The sequence below is a fragment of the Vulpes vulpes genome, chromosome 15 (genome assembly GCF_048418805.1).
Source record: "Vulpes vulpes isolate BD-2025 chromosome 15, VulVul3, whole genome shotgun sequence".
Classification (NCBI taxonomy): domain Eukaryota; kingdom Metazoa; phylum Chordata; class Mammalia; order Carnivora; family Canidae; genus Vulpes; species Vulpes vulpes.
The window spans coordinates 67,192,174-67,213,816 of record NC_132794.1 but is presented as its reverse complement, the minus strand read 5'-3'; the positions used below and the strand labels follow the sequence as shown (position 1 = coordinate 67,213,816).

The following is a 21,643-nucleotide window of genomic DNA, read 5'->3' as shown; positions in this document are numbered from 1 at the left end:
CAGAAACATTCAATTCATGTTGTATATTTAATTGAGATATAAGACATATTTTAAGGGGGTCCCTCGGTGGCTCGGTGGTTTAGCGCCTGCCTTCAGCCCAGGGCGTGATCCTGGAGTCCTGGAATTGAGTCCCACGGTGGGCTCCCTGCAGGGAGCCTGCATCTCCTTCTGCCTGTGTCTCTGCCTCTCTCTATGTCTCATGAATAAATAAATAAAATCTTAAAAAAAAGGGACATATTTTAGCTTTCCTTTTCTATTTTTCCAAGTCTTATCTGCTCTTTTTTGTTTCCTCAACTCTCTGCCGCACTGTTTTCTAACATACATTTGCCTCCCTCCTCAGACACTGTTATGAAAATGAAAAGGTAAAGCACACCTTAAGAGAAACTACTAAAAAGAACCAAACCAAAAACCTAGAGGCATCTGGGTAGCTCAGTTGGTTGTATCTGACTCTTGATTTTGGCTCATATCCTGATTTCAGGTTGTGGGATCAAGCACCCATGTGGATCCTGCTTGAGATCCTCTCTCTCCCTCTCTCTTCTACTTTGCTCACGCTTTCTCTCTCAACCTCTCAAAAAAAAAAAAAAAATCTAACAATTTGCATCTAGAAAATATAAAAAAATTTAAAAGTTCCATAGTAAGGCAAATCCAATAAAAAACAGGCAAAAGATCTGAACAGGCACTTAATCAAAACAGACATACAGAAGGCAAAGAGGTGTATAAAAAAAGATACTCGAGGGCAGTCCGGGTGGCTCAGCAGTTTAGCGCCTGCCTTCGGCCTGGGGTATGATCCTGGAGACCCGGGATCAGGTTCCACATCAGGCTCCCTGCATGGAGCCTGCTTCTCCCTCTGCTTGTGTCTCTGCCTCTCTCTGTATGTGTGTCTTTCATGAATGGATGAACAAAATCTTAAAAAAAAAAAAAAAAAAGATACTTGACATTGTAAATTAAAATTACAATGCTTACTTTGGCAGCACATATACTAAAAACCACAGCAAGATACCACTATTTACCCACTAGAATGACTAAAATTAAAAAGATCATTTCAAGAGTTGACAAGGGTGTGGAGCAATTAGAACTCTAATATACTCTGGAGGAAATGTAAAATAGTATAATGACTCTTTAAAAATTTCCTAAACAACATTAAAAATGCATACCCTATTTTATAAATATCCTACATCTAGGTACTCATCCAAGAGAAATGAATACATATAGGCTCAAAGAGTTGTACAGAGAATGATCTTGGCAGCTGTAATTGTAATAATTAAAGTCTGGAAACACCCTAAATGTCCATCATCAGGTACAGAGATAAATAAGTATGGCACATCCATTTGATGGAATTCTACTTAGCAATAAAACAGGACAAATTATTGATACACATAATAACCTGGATGGGACTGAAAAATGTTGATGCTGAGTAAAAGCCAGACAAAAAGGAGTACATGCTACATACTCCATTTGTATAAAAGTCTAGAAAAATGCAAACAAATCTGTAGTAACAAAAAGATCAGCAGTTGCCTAGAAATCCTGAGGAGTAATGCACACATTTGTTATTTTGATTGTGGTGATGCTGTCACAGATGTATTCAGAGATCAGTATTCAAACTGTACACTCTGTTTATTGTATGTTTGTTAGGCTTCAATAAGGCTAGAAAAAGCTAGGGGTGTGGTGGGTAAATTCACTTATATCGTCAAAACGGAGTGATTAAAGACTTCTGTCTTTAAAAGAAGAGCAGGATGGAGAGACAGAGGGAACCGCTCCTGCATATACTCCGGCTCTGAGAAAGGGACAAGCCCTATAGTAAAGTATCGGATTCAAATATAGCAGGTGGAAAGGAGTTCTATTTTTATTCTGCCATTAAGTCAACATGATTCCTAATAGCAGACAAGAGACAGAACCAAATTAAAGTTCTGCTAGTGGAAGCGAGGGTAATTTTAAGCCTGTCAAAGATCTCACATTGTGGTTTAGATGCAATATTGAACTGAATGCTGCAGAAGCAATGACGCTGACTCTTGCCCTGCAAAATCCTCCAGGACAAACTAGCAAACGGCAAATACAGGAGGCCAACACTGCTTGAATGGCTACATCTAAAGCTTCAGAAAGCTCCTTGGGTAGCAGGTCAGGGCTCTGCCTAAATTGGATCCTGTTATTTATAGATCACTAACTGGATTCTCCAAAGGAAAAGATCACCCAAGCAGGGGTTCTTGATTTGGTCTCTCAATTCCCAAAGGATCCAACTGGGCATTGGGACCCTCTTAATAGTTTAAGGAACATTTTGTGTGCTTGTGCTGCTGTTTCTTTAATGATGGTAATGGGAGGTAGGAAATGGACATTCAGCTCCAAAGGGTCTAAGGATGCTAAAATCATGAGAGTTAATTGCACCTAGATAGAGAAAAAAAGCAGAATGGGAGTGATAAATGACACAAAATTTAAAAATATATGTGTATATATATTCTTAGAAAAACAAGGATCCAGGGGATCCCTGGGTGGCTCAGCGGTTTAGCACCTGCCTTCTGCCCAGGGCGTGGTCCTGGAGTCCTGGGATTGGGTCCCGCATCGGGCTCCCGGTGCATGGAAGCTGCTTCTCCCCCTGCCTGTGTCTCTGCCCCTCTCTCTCTCTCTCTCTCTCTCAGTCTCTCATGAATAAATAAATAAAATCTTTAAAAAAATATAAGGATCCAAACCAAATAGGACAAACATAAACAAAGTTAATTAATTATACATGATGGGCACATGGATGTTGTTGATATGGTTTTCTCTATTTTTAAGCCTTTTCTAAAGTAAACCTGAAATATACAAACCAGCAAAAAAAAAAGTTAAGAATTCTTGGCTCTAACATGTTGAAACTGAACAAGGCTAAAGCAGTGTAATCTCTTCCACATTTTTATGTGCCTAAATTTAAGAAAAGCAGCTCACTGAAGATCCCTGCACGTCCCTGTATCACCTGAAAGTGACTTGAACTTATTTCTGTAAGTTGCTGGACACCATCTCCGAACCTTAATTTCTAACTTCTCTCTCTTTTGGTAAAAACTGGACAAGGATCTAGCCTCACTTCAGCTTTCAGGAATCTTATCAGTTCTCTTTGATCAATTAAACCAAGAGGTCACCTTTACAAGAGATCCAAGAGGACTAACCTAAGATCTCCTGCTACAGTTTCGACTTAGGTTGACTTTTTTTTTTTTTTTTTTTTTTTGTGCATAACAGAGATGCTGTAGCCATCCTAGTACTCATGGCCTTCCCATGAAGACCAGAGAAATGAAGGAGTGAATAGGATGCTGTGCATGTATTTGTTCATATGAAAGTCTCTAGTTTTTTAACTGCTTGTTTATTCATCACCTTCAAATTGCAAATCTTTATATCTGAAATGAACGCTAGTTTCCCTGTTTGTGTGTCTCTGTTTCCCCTATCTCTTGCTAGGTTCTCCACCAGCTCTGGCCTCAACAGTCTTGTGGCTCCTGAGCCTCTCACTGCTGTGCAATCTTCCTTCCTCTTGGCCTCATGTTAGCCCAGATTTCTTCCTAGTCTGTCTGGGTGGAAGAATTAGGGCTAACAATGCAAGACATGAACTTATTCTCAGCTGCAGGCCCAAGAAAACCACAAATGTCCACAGCGTGGGTGAAAGAATGCTGTCACGAGGCTTCTGCAATTTCCAGTGATGAACGAGTATTTTTCCTATGGTTACGATAATCTCCTTGGAAGGCTTGCATTCTTGCTTTATTTTTCGTGAGAAAAATAACCTCCAAAGAGTATGACTTGCTTTCTAAAGAGACAAAAGTAAATATATGAACAAATAAATGTATGATGCTAATTCACTCATATTTCTCTGCAAGTCAGAACCATCAACACATGTCATCAAGAGGCAAAAATATCCTTGGAAAAGAGGAGATAAATTCTGCATGTTTTAATATAATTTCCAATGCCATTCAGCTTTCCTTTCTATTAACGGTTCCATTTGCACACTAGCTACTTTTACACCATGTACCTCAAAACAGCTATGGGGAAACAGGGCATTTCTCTTTCTACCAGGATTATGGGTCACAATGATATGACTGTTTAGAAAGATGAAAAGAAACTCAGATGGTAGGCTTTTAACGTAACCATCTGAGTCTGCAACACATAGGCTTAAGAGTCCTGTTTCCCTAATAAACACAAGGGAGAATTCATAACAGAAAATCAATCAACTAATATGAGCAGCCAGAGGAGAAGCACATCAGCTATAAAGTGTAATTGTTCTTGCCAGGCCCAGAAAAAGGAGGAGGTGTTTGCTCCCCTGTCTTGCCAGCCTCTGGCCCTTGCAGTTAAGCCTCACCAATCACACATGATGTGGGGGCTTCCCATGGAGCAGGTGTCCTTCCTTCTGTTCCAGAATAACCTTATGATTATCATTAGGGCTGAAGCCTGACATAGTAATCAAGTGGCCATAAAGCTGGGGTCTCCGAATGTGTGAACTGGGTGGGAATGGCTCCTACACCTTCCCTAATGTTTACGGAGGTGCCAGATCTCTTGGCCTCTTCTTGGACAAAGAGGTCCACCATCCTCCCACCCCCCGGAGGCCCTGTCTTCTTTTGCTCACCCAAACAAGGTGGGCATGGAGAGGAGAGGTCAGGGGGAGAGGAGGTGCTTTGGTGATGCAGCACCTGGTCCCCAGATACTGGAAAAGGGTCCAAAGTTGTCCTGAGGTCAGGGAGAGGACCCAAGGGGGCTCTGCTTTTCCTCCCCACTGGGGTTAACTCCTCGCACTGGCCCCTGCTCATCCTCATGAGGGCAAACTCCTCTCCCAGACAGAAGGTGTCTTGTTGCTGGAGAGTGAAATGGGAGACCTGCCCTCCAATGAACACCCTTAAAGGCTGTTGCCTCTTTTTATTCAGGTTTGTGGATTTGTCAGGTGCACAGCTGGAGGTAAACCCCTCCGTGGTGACACTCTTACACGGCTCATCAAGAGCCGAGGTGGAATGTGACAACCTGAGGGCTATTTATGTGGCCAAGCTGGGATCTGAACTCAGAGCTTCTAAACCTAAGCCTGCCACTGTTTCTGCCATAACTTTCTAATTTTCATCTAGAACAAGGTTCTATGTGACTAAGACTATTGTCCCACCAAGAAAGAAAAAACACCTGTTGGAAGCCTTGCTGGCTTCATTCTCCTGACCCTGAATTTCCTGCTAAGCATGCTCATAGACTGACCACTTTAACTATGTTCTAACACAGAAAGTGGGTTTGGCTAGAGTGGCTCGTGCCAGTGAACGCTGACTGGCCAAGATGTTCTTTCCCTGGCCCTCATGCAATACGCTGCTGTCTGTTTGCAAGGGTTCAGGCTTTCGAACTCAATGTTAGGAATGCCAGCCTGCCCCTTCTCACAGAAGGTACACTTTCACATGGACCACACTTAACGTGGGTGAAGAATAAAAGTATTGCTCCCTTAAGAGACCTAAAATGCTTAATATCATAAGGTAATTTAATTAAAAAAATTTAATTTAAATTCTATTTAATTAACATAAAGTGTAATGTTAGTTTCAGAGGTAGAATTTAGTGATTCATTAGTTGCATAGAACACCCAGCGCTCATTCTATCACGTGCCCTCCTTAATGCCCATCACCTGGTTACTCTAACCCCCCCACGCCCCTCCCTCCAGCAACCCTCAGTTTGTTTTCTATAGTTAAGAATCTCTTATAGTTTGCCTCCTTCTGTTTTTGTCTTTATTTTTCCTTCTCTTAAAAGGTAATTTAATTTTAAGGTGGCAGTGACATGCTAGAACAAGCATATGGCTGGACATAATAAGAATTGTGACTTGGTCCCGGATTTGTCCTGGTGGCTGGGTGACCTCAACCAAGGGGCCAAACTTCTCTGGATCGTTCCTTTGCTCTGCTAGCCTCATGGTAGTGCAAGGACAAAATGAAAATTTTCAGTGCTCCACAAATGAAAGACTTACAGTTCTCTGTGGCCTGTTGATTTTTTTTTTTTTTCTTTTTAAGGTTTGGGAAGGAGCAAACAGTGATGGAATGTGGGACACCATCAATTCTCTTCTGGGGTTGTCTCATTCCTGGACAAATTCTCTTGGGGACTGCCCCAGATCTCCCATGGTTCTGAATGTAGTTCCCAGGAAGTGACAGAGACATACAGCAAATATATTTCTCAACTGTGTATGGTTTGGCCCTTCAGGCTGCAGGAAGCCAAGCCACTCTATGAGCTGGGACTGTCAGTGCAAGCCTGAGGCTCCCAGGCGGACAGTCTTCCTAGCCATGATCACTGAACCCCCGCACTGGCATCTTCCCTATCAGCCCCCTTTTCCAGCTCCATGTGGATATTCCAGGCTGGAGGAAAGTCATCGGAGGGAGGGAAGCATTCTCAGCGTGATCCACAGTATTCACTCAAGGACAAGGGGATATCCCAAGAGGCTGGTAGGTCACTTGGAGCACTGGTGATGTTTTTCCTTGTCATGGAGCCTGGTGTGGCTCTTTCTGGAGGCTTCCCTGTCCTTGAAGGACTGGGCTCTTTCTAACAGGACCTCTCAACATTATTTCAGAGGGGGCTTTGTCTATACCACCCTCTTGCATGCTATTCTTGCCTCTCTGGTGCAAAGAGAGACTCGGCTCTCCTGGATGCTAACAACTTCTTTTAGACCCTTTGACATCAGCATGCTGGAGCAGTGCGATATTGGACACATTTCAGCTCAATCCAGCCCCAGACTCACAAGTGGAGCCTGCACAGTGCTCTCCGAGGTATTTTCCTGATGAAAGGATGGTCTGTATCTGACTTAGCTCTTCCCCAGCCCTGGCCCAGCCCACGCCCCTCTCCTCACCACCAAGACGTGCTCGAGAAGGTCTAGGTAGCCAAGGGTGCACTCCGTCCCGTACCGCAAAGCTCTGGTGCGCACCTCCTCGCTGACATCAGGGTGGAAAGAGGCTTGCTGCAGAGAGAAAGGAATGTTGATATCTTAAAACAGGAAAAGCCAGTTGGTGAGCGGACCAAGGGGTGGGAGCAGTTACCTGCCCAGGAGTGCAGAGAAGCCCTGCACCCACAGGTAGGAGACCTCCATTCTGAAATACCTTCTGCCTTGCCCTCCATGACCTCCCTGAGAAACGTTTGCTGATTCCCTGGATAGAGAAGGTGGCCCTCCTCCACTTTCTTTTGCTACCTCCCACCTGTCTACACAGTAGGTTCTCTGACAATGTTTTGGGTCTTGCCCTGGAGCCAGACAAAAGCACATGAATCAGGTTCTTCTTTCCTTCCTTTCTCCCTGCCCTCTTTCACTGAAATGTAAGAAACTCCACATGCACTAAAAAGCCCAGGAAAAATTCATGGATGAGGTGCTTACAGCAGATGTACTCTCCCAGGGTCTGCCTGCCTTTCTCCAGTAGCATGAGGCATCCTGAAGCCCCTCTGTGTTCACAGGCTGATCACACTCAGATCCTCACTCTGTGACCTGACCACGGTGTACTCACAGTGTTTCCCAGCCAGGGTCCTGTGGCTCCTGGGAAACTTCAGACCGTAAGCTCCCCACTACCCTCAGAGGTGCCATAAAGAACTCATCTCACATTATACACGGTGAGATAAGCAAACAAGGACATATGGTTAGTACAGCCATCTGTGCTTTATTTATTTATTTTTTGCACTTATGACCTGTTGGTTTCATTCACTTCTGATATATCCGATGGCACACCCATTCATGGGGTTACCAGATTAAGTATAGTTAACCCAGTTACAACTGAATTTTGAATAAACAATAAAAAATTTTTAACGTAAGTTTGAGAAACTCTATTTTTTATTTGCTCAATCTGGCAACACTACCCAGCCTTTCTTCCTTCTACGGCCTTACTCTGGAAAGAACGTGGGGCTTCTCAGAACACATAAAAGAGAAAACTACAAATAAATCCCAAATCAAGACACATATGAATCACATATTAGGATAAAAAGGCAAAGTGGAGGGGAAGAGTGGCTAGCCTTCATGTTTGTTCTACACAAGCCACACTGTCTAGGACTGGGGAGTACTGGTAGGAAAACCTGAGGGCTCTCCCCTCACCTGCTCCCCCAACACACCCCAGAATGAGTGGGGATGATCTGAGTGGCCAGCATCTATCATTTCTGAGCTCAGTTTTGCCCATCTGAGGACTAATGGGCCATGCCTATCACTACCACTTTTTTTTTTTTTTTTTTTTTTTACTTGTCCTTGCTCCCTTTTGTCTCTAAAGGTGAGGATGGAACCCACGTCTGGGGGAAGATGTAGGCTATAATGCTACCAAAAGTTACCTCTAATAGGCAGCGTGTACAACCCCCATTTAGAGTCATGTGGGGACTGAGGGTAGGCACTTTTGTCCACTGCCGGTGGCTCTAACTTTGCAGAACTCTTCAGGATAGCCATCTGGTAAGAATCAAAATGTCATAACATCTGACTAATTGTACTCCTGGGAGTCCTGCATGAGGAAATCATCCAAAGCAAAGAAAGTACAGGTATGCCCAAAGATGTTCATGGCAGTAGAGTTTAAAGTACAGATAAAAAGTGCAGACTATAGGGTAATATCTGATAATAGGGTAAGATTGTATTCATTAACAAAGTATTTGTGGTCATGAAAGAGTCACTTATAACGACTCACAGCAACATAGAAACAGCCATATGACATTAGTTGTAATAGTTGGTTGTCATGTATCTAAAGTAGACATATACACATGCAAGTAAGACAAGAAACACAGGAGAACTAACTTAGGGTGTAGGGAAGCCCTTGTCTCCACCTGAATAATTAGTGTAATCCTTTCCTTCTGATAAAATGGGCCAGGATGTAACTTACTGCACTTGCATTTTTGCCCTCGCCACCCTGCTCAGCCCCAAAGGCAGTGCTCCAATATGGCAACTTGGCCCTCTGCCTGGATATAAGGGTTTCTTCCTGGTCTACCACTCGGTGTCCCTGATTTTCTATATATTCCTTATTGCACGCCTTTTCTGGCAAGCTGCTTCATTTTCTTTCTGCAAAAGAGACAGGACCAAAGGAAATGCAAAAGTCAATAAGTCTGTTATATAAGTCCTATCCTAACAGGAGTCTCAGTGCTCAGCGCAAACTCTTGTCATCAAAGTCTGGCTTTGAGGTGTAAAATTCTGACTGTTATTTTACCCTGTAAAGTCAGGATGGTCTGATCTGGGGGCAGGACAACAGGGAGGAGCAGAGGCAGGGCAAATTGGGCCTGTACCTGGATCCTTGTCCTCCTCCCCTAAACACAAGGGTATGTGCATTATTAAGAGACTTGAAAATCTAAGCTGCCTTCCACTGCCACCTTAATCTGTTTAATTTCCCCTTTTCATTTCTTGTCTGTAACAAGGAGACAAAGCACTGGTCACTCATCACCCTCAGTGGCCCTAACCATTAATAGCTGGGAGGCCATGGGCAACAGGAACAGAGTAGCCGTGAAATCAGAGGACCCGGTTTCAGTTCTAATTCTGAGAGTAAACAGCTGTGTGACCATGGTCATGCCACTTAATCTCTCCAGGCCTGCTTCATCATCCATCAAGTTGGGATAATTCCCTTTGTCCTTCGCATCCAGGATCAAATGACCGAATATGCATGACAGCCCTTCCACAACTGTGAGGTGCCCTATGGAACACCATAGGTGGCATGCAGGCCCCATCCTGCTAGGTAAGTACTATTCTCTGGGTGAGGCTGTAACCCCTCTGGGAGTTGTCACTTCTGACAGGGCAGATTCCATGAAGCACACCATAATTGCAAGTACTTGTGGCCCCAGGAGAGTCTAAACTCCCTGGCCCTGTGGCACACACGGGCCCCATGAAAGTATCCTTACCACCTTATCACCCTCTTCCCCTCCCCGCACACCCCCCATGCTCTGGCCTCCATCACACCCAGGAGGCCAGTAAATGTGGTGCTGTCTCCCCTGCCCAGCCCTCGCATGCTCATTCCTTCAGGCTGGCTGCCTTGCCCTCCCGCAATCCAGGTACCTCTATTGCATCCCACCTGCTCTGAGGAACCCAAGAAGCCATCAGTTGGACCTTGCCCTGCTCTCCCACCCAAGCGATTTTGCCACAAAAAATGGCCCTGTCTCCTCAGACCCCAAAGCTGCAAGAGCTGCTTTTTCAACTTCCACTTGTTCCACTCCTCTCCACTTGTTCACCATGGTAGGGAGTTATCAAACCATCACTGAGTGGAAGCCGGGGTCCCTGGGACACAGATGTCCCTAGAAGGATGAAGGTCTGGTTTGGGGTGCTCAATGGGGGGGCCCTCTTTTGGCTCACTTTCTTAACAGACAAGGAAATAACAACTCAGGTCCTTCCCGCTCCTTCACAAAGGTTGGGCTCAGCTGAGGCAGCCACCCTGCTTGCTTAGCCAAGGATCAGAGGGGTTTCTGCAAAATGTCTGGCACAGATAGGAAAAAGGCAGTTTCCTAACACTCTGTTTTGTTCTCCCAACTCACTTTCTCACCCAGTTATAGCAGCATGTCTCCCAGCACAGAATGCAGACCCATGGAGGCAGGACTGGAGACAGGCTAGAGTGGGAAGCAATTTTTGTTCAGAGGGCCAGGCACAGAATGCTACAGTCCCTCCTTGCCTCTGTCAGAGTGGCTCCCCTACACCCTCCCTGAGGAGGCATCCTGCCTACTTAGGAAGAGGGAAAGTAGAAGAGTTAGTCAGCAGGCCAAGCCAAGGCCATCCCCCGCTCTGAAACACGAAACTAGAGAGTCACTTCCCATGGGCTGGTGTGTGTACCCCTCCAGCATGTGTTTCATTAAAGAGTTAGGGTACCGAGCTGCTCCCTTCTCCATGTGGCCGGCCTCTCCCTTCCTCCACACCAAACCAAATACTCAGGCACAACATTGCCTTCTCTCTCCATCCGAAACAACTCCAAGGCCTTTACCTTACAAGCTGTCAACATATCTGACACGGCTTTCCGGCTCAGGTTGGCGGTGGCAATCACATCCTCCTGCCTGCATGAGTTCCCAGCGGCCACGGCTTTGGCTGTCGCCATGGTGATGCCTTTTGTCATCCTTATGGATTCTTCAGGTGAAGAGGTCTTTTCAGGTACTTCTTTGGACTGGAACACCTGAAAGTTCAAAATACAACAGGTGAAAAACAAACAAACAAACAAACAAAAACAAACAACAAAAAAAGGAAGGACAAAAATAATTTATCTTCTCCGACTGGGCTGCTGCTCACAGTCTGAAAACTGAGCCAGTAACAGGAAGAAACCATCAAAAGGCAGGAAATTAGAAATTTAATTTGAGTAATATTATTCTTGCTTTCAATATTCTAGCACGGAGAAGCTTTGTACACCTGTACTCAGCGTTCATGGTTAACAATCCGGGGAGGGGGAGGGAGACATGTCTACAGCACTAACCCGTTCATCTGCAGACAGACACTCAGCATTTTAAACCATCCTGGGGAAGGTGGTGGGGTGGCTTCCCAGTTCTTGCCCCTCCCCGCTGGTGCTTTAGCAGGTCCAAGAAACTCTGCAGTTCTGAGGCTGGTTCCTGCGCTGGATGGACCTGGATGCATCCCTGTGGACTCACCTCTTTCTTCCTCTTTAAGAAGGTGTGGGGTTGGGGGGAAATGGAGCATTTGGTTTCTTCTATTCTTAGCCTGTCTTACAAATATAACTGCATAATTGTGCAGAGGCGTTCGTGTCAAGCGCGCCACAGTGACACTGTGAATTATTTAAAACCACACACACACACACACACACACACACACACACACCCCTTTAGAGAAGCTGAAATAAATTAACCATGGTAAGTGAATATCCCACTTAAAAATTCCACCTGTGAGTCAAGGCAGCCATTTCTGCTTCAAGCCCATCTGTCTTGTCTCTCTAATATGAGTGACTGGTGCCAGGGCTGTATGTTCACTGTGAGGCTGTCCCCTGCAAGGAGGACTCCTAAACTGGTTGGGGCCACTCTGTTTTTAGCCCTAGGCAACCACCTTTCAGCCAGCTAGTTTTTCCTGAGGCAAAGGAAAGAATCCAGCCAATGTCCCTATCCCTGTCATGTGTTAAGGAGCGTAAAACATTACCACCCCCCTAAAAATGGGCAGCTCCAATCAAGCTGCCCAGGGCCACGCCTGAATGCTAACCTGGAATGAGCGCGACCTGTACAGGGCCCTTCACACTAATATGGCCCACGTGGCCCATGCTCCTTCGGAAACTTCCTATGTCAGTGGAAATAATGCATAACCTGTGTCAATGCCAGACCACATTGGTCTATTTAGGTTGACCATGTGTAACTTCCCAGGAGAGCTCTGAATTTCAAATTCCTCCACTGCCACCATGAGCCCCAACCATGCCTACCAGAATGTGGGCTCTGACTTTTGATAGGAACCATTGAGCCAATGCAGGTGGGTAAGCGTCAGGCGGCAGGGCTTAAGGACACCACCTGCAATTTTTAGTTCCTTTTTTGTGTGAGAACCCAATATAACACCGACCAAGACTGGGTTCGTTCAAAATAGGACAAGAGAACCTAAGGCCCCAACACCAAAACCGAACAGAATCGCTGGTTTCTGTGGCTGATCCACATGGGCTTTTGGCCTTCATAGGTGACCCTCTAAAGATGCAGAATAATAACTGGCAGCGAGGCAGGACTTCCACTCCCCACCCCAAAAGAGAAACTGAATCTGTGATTAGACCTCCTATCGGAAAAAAACTCCATTTGAAACCACTCATTTTCAGCATACTTCTATTTCTAGGGATTAGGATAAGTCAATCCATAACCATTATGGGATCAAAAGAACAGGGATAGTATCCATATCTCAGGAACACCAGGACACCCTCACTCTATAACCATGGAACAAGGCAGGAAAGAACGTATGGTTGATCTCTCTGAGATCACAAGGATCACCAACAGAAGAATGCTGAATTTGAAAGGGAAGTATCTCAGGCAAAGGCATCCAGGTTTTTCTAATAGGGAACCTCCAACTCCAGAATCTGTATGGGTGCAGCAGTGTGAGCTGTTCCTGACAGCAAAGGGAATCAAGAGGTGCCGTGAGTGGCTCCACGTGGTATGCACACCATTTAAGCTCAAGGTGAGAGCAAATAGTCACTTTCTCTTTCCCAGGCATCTTCTGTAATGCTTTTGTTTCATGCTCTGATTTTGGTGGCATTAAACCTAAATAGTCCTAAGTGACACATTTTAATTAATTTCTTAATTACACATCAATCATAGCCAAACCCTGATGCGGTGAGTTATGCCTGGGGCCTCAATTATACAAAGCTACCAGCAGGTAGGTGAGTGGGCCTCCCTAGCTCAGGTGCTCCAGGTAAAACTGGAGCTTGATGCTATGAATCTTAGAGCAATCTGTTTTGGGTGTCAGCTCTTGCACAGGGGGCCTGAGGGAGGTGACTGCTGGCTCCTTACCGTGAGCTCCTGTTTCATGTACTCGATTGTGGCCTCAAGTGCCCGTGTACCTCGGGTGGCCTCGTCCTCCACTGCCTTTACGGTCTTGAGGAGGGAGGTGACATTGGTCACCATCACCTGCATAGGAAGGAGAGGCAGAGAGAAAATGAGAAGCACACTGAGGTCCGCTCCATCCTTTTTGTTCTGGATCTGATTCCATGAGCAAAACTATTGCTAAGTAAGGAAGGAGCTCAGATGCATATGCTTCTGTTATTCTTGTATATGCTTCTCTCACTATGCACTCCCCCTTCCACACCTGCCCCTGACTTGGGGCCCCACTCTACCTTGGCCGCCCCCTTGAGCTGGTACATGGAGGGGTCATCAGCAGGCTTGCTGGCAGCTCCTTTGGTAGCGCCAATCAGATCCGAAAGGGCCTTGGCTACATCTTTGATGGCATTGATCAATACCACCTGAAAGAAAGCAGAGAGTCCAGGTGAGCAGCCCCATCAGTCACCTACTGGCCTCCTGGAGAGCATATGGCCCGAGGGTCAGGTGGGGGCATCTGGGAGGCAAGGTCTCTATCTCTGCAGGTCTCAAGCCTGCAGCAAGGAAGATTCTCCAGAAGCCACCCCTGAAGATGCTGATGCAGGAGACTCCTCAAGTAGGACTGACACTGAGCCAGAATACAGACCCCACGTATACTCAGCATGCTCAAACAGCTCCAGCTGGCAGCTCTGATGACAAGCCGCCTAAGAAAGGACGTAGGCAGCTAAGCAGACATCTGGGAGCCGGCACCGCTCACCTATACCCTGAGCTGGTAACCAAAAACATGGAGAAGCAAATGCTAGCCTCATACCCTGGCCTGCAGAGCCTCTGTGGCAGCCCGCCTGCACCTCCAGCTCTGGCTTGTAGGATTCTGACTCACTCCACATGAGATGGGCAGATGGGTCTTGTCTGTGTCCAGTGAAAATCCCACTCATCGCTACTTCAGGACCTCTGCGTTTGCTCCTCTCTCTGCCTGGAACCCAGCTCTTCTCATCATTCAGGTCTCTGCTCACAAATGCAGGTGCTCAGAGACCTTTCCTGACCACCCCCCGCCTGAAATTCCAGCAGCGAGTCTTGTTTTATGGATAGGACTTATTAGTATGTGGAATTACTATCTTCTCCCCCAATGTGGGTGTAAGCTCTAGGAGGGCCAGCCTGGATTTCTGTCTGTTGTGTTTTGTACTCAGGACAGGGCCTGGCATGTCACAGGCACTCACGATAAGTCACAGAATGACTGGACAAGTGCACACCCTAATGACAATAGAGATAATATGGTAGCTACACTCTAGTAATTGAGCAGAGGCCACAGGCCATCCTTACAGTGTGCAGGACCTGGGGTCTGAAGCACTAGTCATACTTAGGAATGACATGACATGACATACCTTACACGTTTAAGTCTTCTGAACCCCTACTTCTGGAGCAGCAACAATTTCCTCTTACTGAGAGCAGTGTTTCAGTCCCGAGCCATGCATGCCTCCCGTGACTTTGCTTTATCCTCACCACTGCCCTGCCAGGTGGGAGCTACGATGCTTCTGTCCATTCCCAGGGCCTGGGAGCAGCGGGGCTGAGATTCAGACTCTAGTCAGCATGAGCCCAAGGGTCATGATTTTAACCTTCATACTAGCTTATGCTCTAGGACTCAGGCTCCTCATGTACAAATGGCATTAGTAGCACCAACCCTATCTCACCACACTGCTGTGAGGGTGACTACATAATGTACATGAAACCACATTAGAAACTCCTATGTCCCAGACATCTGAGCAGCAGAGTGACGCTGTGCCTCTGGCCCTCCCACCTTCTCCAGCTCCGTCCCGGGCCTTCTCACGCCCAGGGCACATGGATCCTCTGGCAACCTCTGAACCCACAGGGCAGGTCAGGACATGATGGGGCTCGTGAGGAAGGGCTGATGGGTGTGCACTTCACATTGCCCGATTCTGGCCATCACAGCAGCAGGGAGGTACAGCAAGTGGAGGGCAGGGGATGGCAAGCCCAGGCTACTGCCAACACCCAGCGTGCACGGTCCTGTCCCTGGTCACTAGGATGTGACTGGAGAGTAGGTACATTTTTGCGAGGGGATATTTTCCACTAGAGGTCTCATTAGAAGCTGGGGCTCTAGGACATAACAGAGCATCTGGGAGTCAAGACTCTAAATAATTTGAAACATTTCTTCGTGTTCAAAGATTTAAATCCTCCCCCAGCCTGCTCACTCTTCCTAAAGTGGAGCTAGGCTCCCAGAATATGGATTCCAATCTCACTGAGCATTTTCAAGCTTTGCCTTTCTCCACGGGGGTAAGAACAATATTGTGGGCAGGGAGGGATTTCTGTGAATGCTTCGAATTCCAGGGGGCAGCCAATCTGAGCCTGGATGTTATCAGGGAGAAATATAGCAGGAGTAGAATGGCCACATGTGGAACATTTCCTCATGGAGCTCTACTCCACTGGAGGACGCTGGGCAGGGAAGGGTCATGGCCACATGGGAGCCAACCTGGTGGCCTTGTGTTAACTATAACAATAGCTGTCGTCAACCTGGGCACCAGATGGTAGGCGGCTTCCTGTCCGGTTTTGTCCACATGGGCCAAATGGACAAGTTAACTGAGTGTGGTTTAAGCAGTGACAACAGGTTTTGCCATCTGATGGTGCTAGGATAGACAGAGCAGACCTTTTCAGTTCTGCCCCTGGGAATGAGTAGAGCCTATTACCGGGGGCCCTGGCTGGCTCTATGTTCAAAAGGAGCTGACACATACTTGTTGAGCATCCACTAGGTGCTGGAGCTGCACTGGATGCTTAGCGTTCAAAGATCAGTAACCTGTGGGTGCTGTCCCTGAGGAGCTGGTGGTCCAGGCCGAGGATGAAAGAGTGGGAAGGTAACATTGGTGAAACCGCTAAACCCAAAGCCAGGTTACAGGAGCACAGAGCCCTACCCTACCCTACCCCCAGCTCGTCTCTCCCTTCCCCTTCAGAGCCAGACTTCTCAAAGGGTGTCTACACACGCTGGCTTCCTTCCTTTACCCTCATCTGGCCACTCCACATGAAGAACGCTTGCTAGGGTGGCCAGTGGCCAGCTCTCAGACTTTCAGTTTCTTGACAAGTAGCTGTTTCTCTCCCCTCTCTTAATATCAGGACTCCTGGCTTTCCTCCTACCAGCTGCTGCTGCTTCTCAATCTCCTGAGGCACCTCTTTCTCTTTACTATGGTTTTAAATGGTGACTTCCTCAGTTCTGCCTTGAACATCCTTTTCCTCTCAACCCATACTCCTCCTCTTCTGTGGCTGCAGTCACTGTCTGTATGGCCACTACCCCTGCATCCGTATCCCCATGCCTGTGCAGGCTTATGTCCCCTCTCTAGTTCTATCTGAATGGCTCTCTGGCACTGCCCCGTGCTGAGCTCACCTTCACCTTCCTGGCCAAGCCCATTCTCCCACCAGGGAGCCACTATCTACTCACTGACTTTGCTTGGGATGTAGAATCACCCTGGCCCTCTCCCTCTCCCTTATACCTAAATGCTCACTCACTGTGCTTAATTGTCCACCAGTCATTTCTACTGCCATGGCTGCCACCACAGTCTGTACCACTGTCCTGCCCGGATAATGTTTCCTACCAGACTCCAGACCCCAGGCCACACCCGCACCTACTGTTTATTTCTGGGGTTCCTCTTATGCCTTTGGCCTTTTCTGAGGCCTGCTGCAGCACAGTGTCTGTCTACAGGAATGTGAGGGTGATCTGTGTCCCTAGGCCCACCCATACCTGTGTCTCAGGGTCGTCAGAGCCCAGGCTAGCAGCCCCCAGCTTGACCACCTCAGCGAGCTGGGTGATGGTGGCTGCTGATGACTGGGCCGCCTGGGCCAGCTTGTCTGGTGTGGATGCAGCCCCTGACACCAGCAGCTTCGTATCTTCCACCAAGGCTTTGGCTGTCTTCAGGATGTTCTCCCTGAGAAGGCAGGGAGGGAGACAAAGGGCAGAGCTTGTCTACTGGTAGTTAGGAAGCAAAGAAATCCTTCCTATGGGATTTTTTGTTAAAGGGCTTTGAAGAACAGAGAGGACAGATTTCCCCTTCCTTATCAGCGTGCTCACTGTCTGTGTAGGAAAGTGGGAAGAGGCAAGGAAAGTCAGCCCCATACCCACATAGTTAATTAACAATAAAACTTCAGTGAAAGATTCAGGCCCATCATTCTGGCCCTCTCCTCCCAACCCTGCAGAACTCAGTGAGACATCAACTCCTTTCCTGTGGTTCCCCCCAAATACTTCACCAGTTATGGGCAGCTGTGAGGGCCTGTGGGTCCGCATCCTAGAATGGGTGACAGCATTAGCAATCTCCTCCCTAGCCCAGCCCTGGGACTGAAGAGAGATAAAGAAAGGTACCAGACACACGGCAAGGCTATGGGGAGGGCTCTCCAGCACCCGCCTCCAGGAGCAGGGCCTGGAGAGCCAGCAGGCTCAGAACCCCACTCTCCATTTATGTCAAAGCTAAATGGGCCTGTACTGGCCACTCCCACTCCCACAGGGGCTGGGAGCAAATCAAAGCCACATCTCTCTAGCTTGGAAAGTAGAAGATCAAAAAGCTGTCCTCTGCCGGAGCAGGCTGGATTCAGGCTGCCAAAGGCACAAAGCTGGAACATAACTATGTGTTTACAGTTGGCAAAGGGGCTTGTTTTGATTATGTGGTTCACTTTCTCCCCTTGAGCATCTTATTGAAATCAAAATGGTTAACCACATTTCTGGCTCCTGGGTAGACTCCAAAGTCCCATAAGGCCAGCCTGAATCTCTCCTCATCCAGAAGCCCCCAGGATGACCTCCACTCCCATACCTGTGGTCTGCAAAGGTCTCGTTATTCTCTGCATTCAGGGTCCCCGCGGTTGCAAACATGATGGTGGTGTCCAGGTCGGCAATAATCCCAGACACAGCAGTGGCGGCTGTGATACATGCCTGAGTCCCCTTGTTCCCAGCCTGGAGAGCTGATAGCACCAAGGACACCTATAGATAGAGAGGGAATGTCAGGGTGAATGGGGGAATGGAGAACATGTAACCCAAAGGTTTTCAGATTCATATATCACTGGGGGGAAGAAAAGCCACTCAGAAAATAGAAAAAGAGGGAGTTCTTCTAAACTCATTTATAAAGCCAAAATTACACTGATACCAAAACCAGACAAGGATGCCACAAGAAAAGAAAATTATAGGCCAGTATGCTTGATAAACATAGTACAAAAATCCTCAACAAAATATTAGTGGGCTGAATTCAAGAATACATTTAAAAGGATCATACACAACACACCAAGGATGCAAGGATGATTCCACATGCACATATCAGCCAGTGTGATACATTAATAAAGAATAAAAATCTTATGGTCATTTCAACAGATATAGAAAAAGCATTTGACAAAATTCAATACCCACTGATAATAAAAGCTTTCAACAAAGTGGGTAAAGAGGGAACATGTCTCAATGTAATTAAGGCTCCATATGACAAACCTGCAGCTACCACCATACTCAATGGTAAAAAGCTCAAAGCCTTTCCTCTGGGATTAGGAACAAGACAAAGATCCCCACCCTTGCCACCTTTTTCAACAGAATATTGGAAGCTCTAGTCAGGACAATCAGGCAGTTAAAAGAAAGAAAATGCACCCAAATTAAAAAAGAAGTAAAACCGTCACTCTTTGAAGATGATATAATATATACAGAAAACCCTGAATACTCCATCAAAAACTGTCAGGAAATAATCACTTCTGTAAAGTTGAGGAATACAAAGTCAATACACAAAAATCTGTTGTGTTTCTATAGTGAATACTGAATTATCAGAAAGAGAAATGAAGAAGACAATCCCATTTATACAATTGCTTCAAGAAGAATAAAACATCTGGGAATACACTTAACCAAGGTGGGGGTGGGGGGAGAGATTCCAAATGGATGACTATAAGACATTAAAGAAAGAAGCTGAGAAAGGCACAAATAAATGGGAAGATATTTTACGCTCACAGACAGGAAGGATCAATATTGTTAGAAGCCCATACTACAGAAAGCTAGCTACAGATTCAACACAATCCCCATCAAAATTCCAATGGCATTTTTCATAGAAGTACAACAATATTGAAATTTCTATAAAACTACTAAAGACCCTGATGAGCCAAAACAATCTTGAGAAAGAAAAACAAAGTTGGTGGTCTCACGTTCCCTGATTTAAAACTCTATTACAAAGCTAGAGTAATCAAAACAGTATGGTACTGGCATAAAAACAGACACATAGATCAACAGAACAGAGAGCTCAGAAATAATCCCAAGCATATGGAGTCAATTAATTTATGACAAAGGAGCCATGGACACAGGAGAAAGGACAGTCTCTTGAATAAATGATGTTGGGAAAATAACACAGCTATATGTAAAAACAAAACAAAACACAACAGTCCAATTAAAACTGGGCAGAAGATCTGAATAGACATTTTTCCAAAGACAAATAGATGGTCAACAGGAACATGAAAAGATGCTCAACGTCATTAAATATCAAGAAAACACAAATCAAAACCACAATGAGGTATCGTCTCACATCTGCTGGCATGGCTATCATCAAAAAGACAAGTAATAACAAGTGTGGCAAAGATGCAGTGCAAAGGGGGAGCCCTCATGTGCTATTGGTGGGAATGTAAACTGGCACGGCCACTAGGGAAAACAACATGGGGGTTCCTCAAAAAATTACCAATAGAACTACCCAATTGTAGTATTGGGTACTTATTTGAAGACAAATTCTAACTCAAAAAGATATGTACCTCTCTGTTCACTGCAGCATCACTTACAAAAACTAATCAGTAGAAGCAACCTAAATGTCCAATGATAAATGAATAGATAAAAGAAAATATGGTATGTATTATCCAGTAGGATATTATTCAGCCTTAAGAAGAATGAAATTTTGCCATTTGCAGCAACATGGATGGAGCTGGAGGCCATTATGCTAAGTGAAGGAAGTCAGAGAAAGAAATGCTACGTGATCTCTGTCATATGTGGATCCTAAAAAACAAAACAAAACAAAACAAAAAAACCCAAGCTCATGGATATAGAGAATAGACTGGCAGTTGCCAGAGGAAGGGGATGGGAGTTAGGAGAAATGGCTGAACTTTTCTATTTGAGTGCATCAGACAAAAATTAAAAACAAAACAGGAGAAAACAAAACTTAACCAACTAACCTCATAGAAAAAGGGATCAGTTTTCTGGTGGGAGAGAAGGTGTGGATCAAAGTTTAAAACATAAACTTTGTTACAAAATAAGTACTAGGGATATAGTGTACAACATGGTGACTACAATTAACTTTCATATATGTCACACAGCAGTGTTAAGAGTAAATCCTAAGAGCTCATCATCAGGAACAAATATATATATATTTTGTATCTACGTGAGATGATGGATGTTAACTTATTGTGGTAACCAGGTGTAGTAACACGAAAGGAAATGATCACGCAGTAGATGCTAAACTTAATACAGTTTGTCAATTAGATCTCAAAACCAGGGCAAAAAAGTGAAAAGCTAACCAAAAGTGGATTTTCTCTCAGGGACTCAATACAGCTGATGGGTTAACACATATTTTGGTGTCAATATGTCAGGCTGAGTACCAGCATTATCATTTTCTGGCTAAACAACTTTGGGCAAGCTGTTTGACCTTAGTTTTCTCATCTATAATATGGGGATATTATTTCTTGCCTATCAGGGTTGTTGGGAGGAATAAGGGGGGGAGGGATGTTTATCAGCTCTCTAGCACTGCATAAAGTAAGTGATCAGTAGAGAGCAGATACTTTTTTTTTTTTAAGATTTTATTTATTATTCATGAGAGACTGAGAGAGAGAGGCAGAGACACAGAAATAGAGAGAGAGAGAGAGAAGCAGGCTTCCCACAGGGAGCCCAATGTGTGACTCGATCCTGGGATTCCAGGATCATGCCCTGAGCCAAAGGCAGGTGCTAAACTGCTGAGCCACCCAGGGATCCCCAAGAGCAGATACTTTTAATAGGATTACGTTCCTGAGATCACAGAGAGGTTTAGGCTTCTGTGAAAGGCATGGCCATCTCTGCCCCCTCCAATCAGATTTTCTCTAGAACAGCCTTCTGTGAATATTCATCATTCCTGCCCTTGATTGCTTCTTGACTGGAAATTCTTCAGGGTGGACCCTATCATGGCTAGAGCCCAGAGTATTCCTGTGTACGTCACCTCTCTATCTTAACACTCCCTTGAGCTATCACCAGGCACTAAATAATAATTTGAGTGACCTGAGAGTCCAGCAAGTTGACTGTATTCACTTCAGTGACTTCCAC

The 21,643-nt window shown here is 45.7% G+C and overlaps 1 protein-coding gene across 18 annotated transcripts in view; it reads right to left on the bottom strand.

Moving 5' to 3' along the window:
- Positions 1–21,643, bottom strand: part of TLN2 (talin 2) — a 424,341-nt gene that overhangs the window by 28,592 nt on the left and 374,106 nt on the right. For all 18 annotated transcript variants that reach the window (XM_072738715.1, XM_072738723.1, XM_072738718.1 and 15 more), the window contains 6 exons: positions 18,162–18,328; positions 17,102–17,285; positions 13,659–13,784; positions 13,336–13,452; positions 10,848–11,033; positions 6,794–6,901 (listed from right to left, as the gene is read on the bottom strand). In XM_072738715.1, coding sequence (XP_072594816.1) covers positions 6,794–6,901; positions 10,848–11,033; positions 13,336–13,452; positions 13,659–13,784; positions 17,102–17,285; positions 18,162–18,328 — 888 coding nt within the window. The remainder of the gene's footprint in view (positions 1–6,793; positions 6,902–10,847; positions 11,034–13,335; positions 13,453–13,658; positions 13,785–17,101; positions 17,286–18,161; positions 18,329–21,643) is intronic.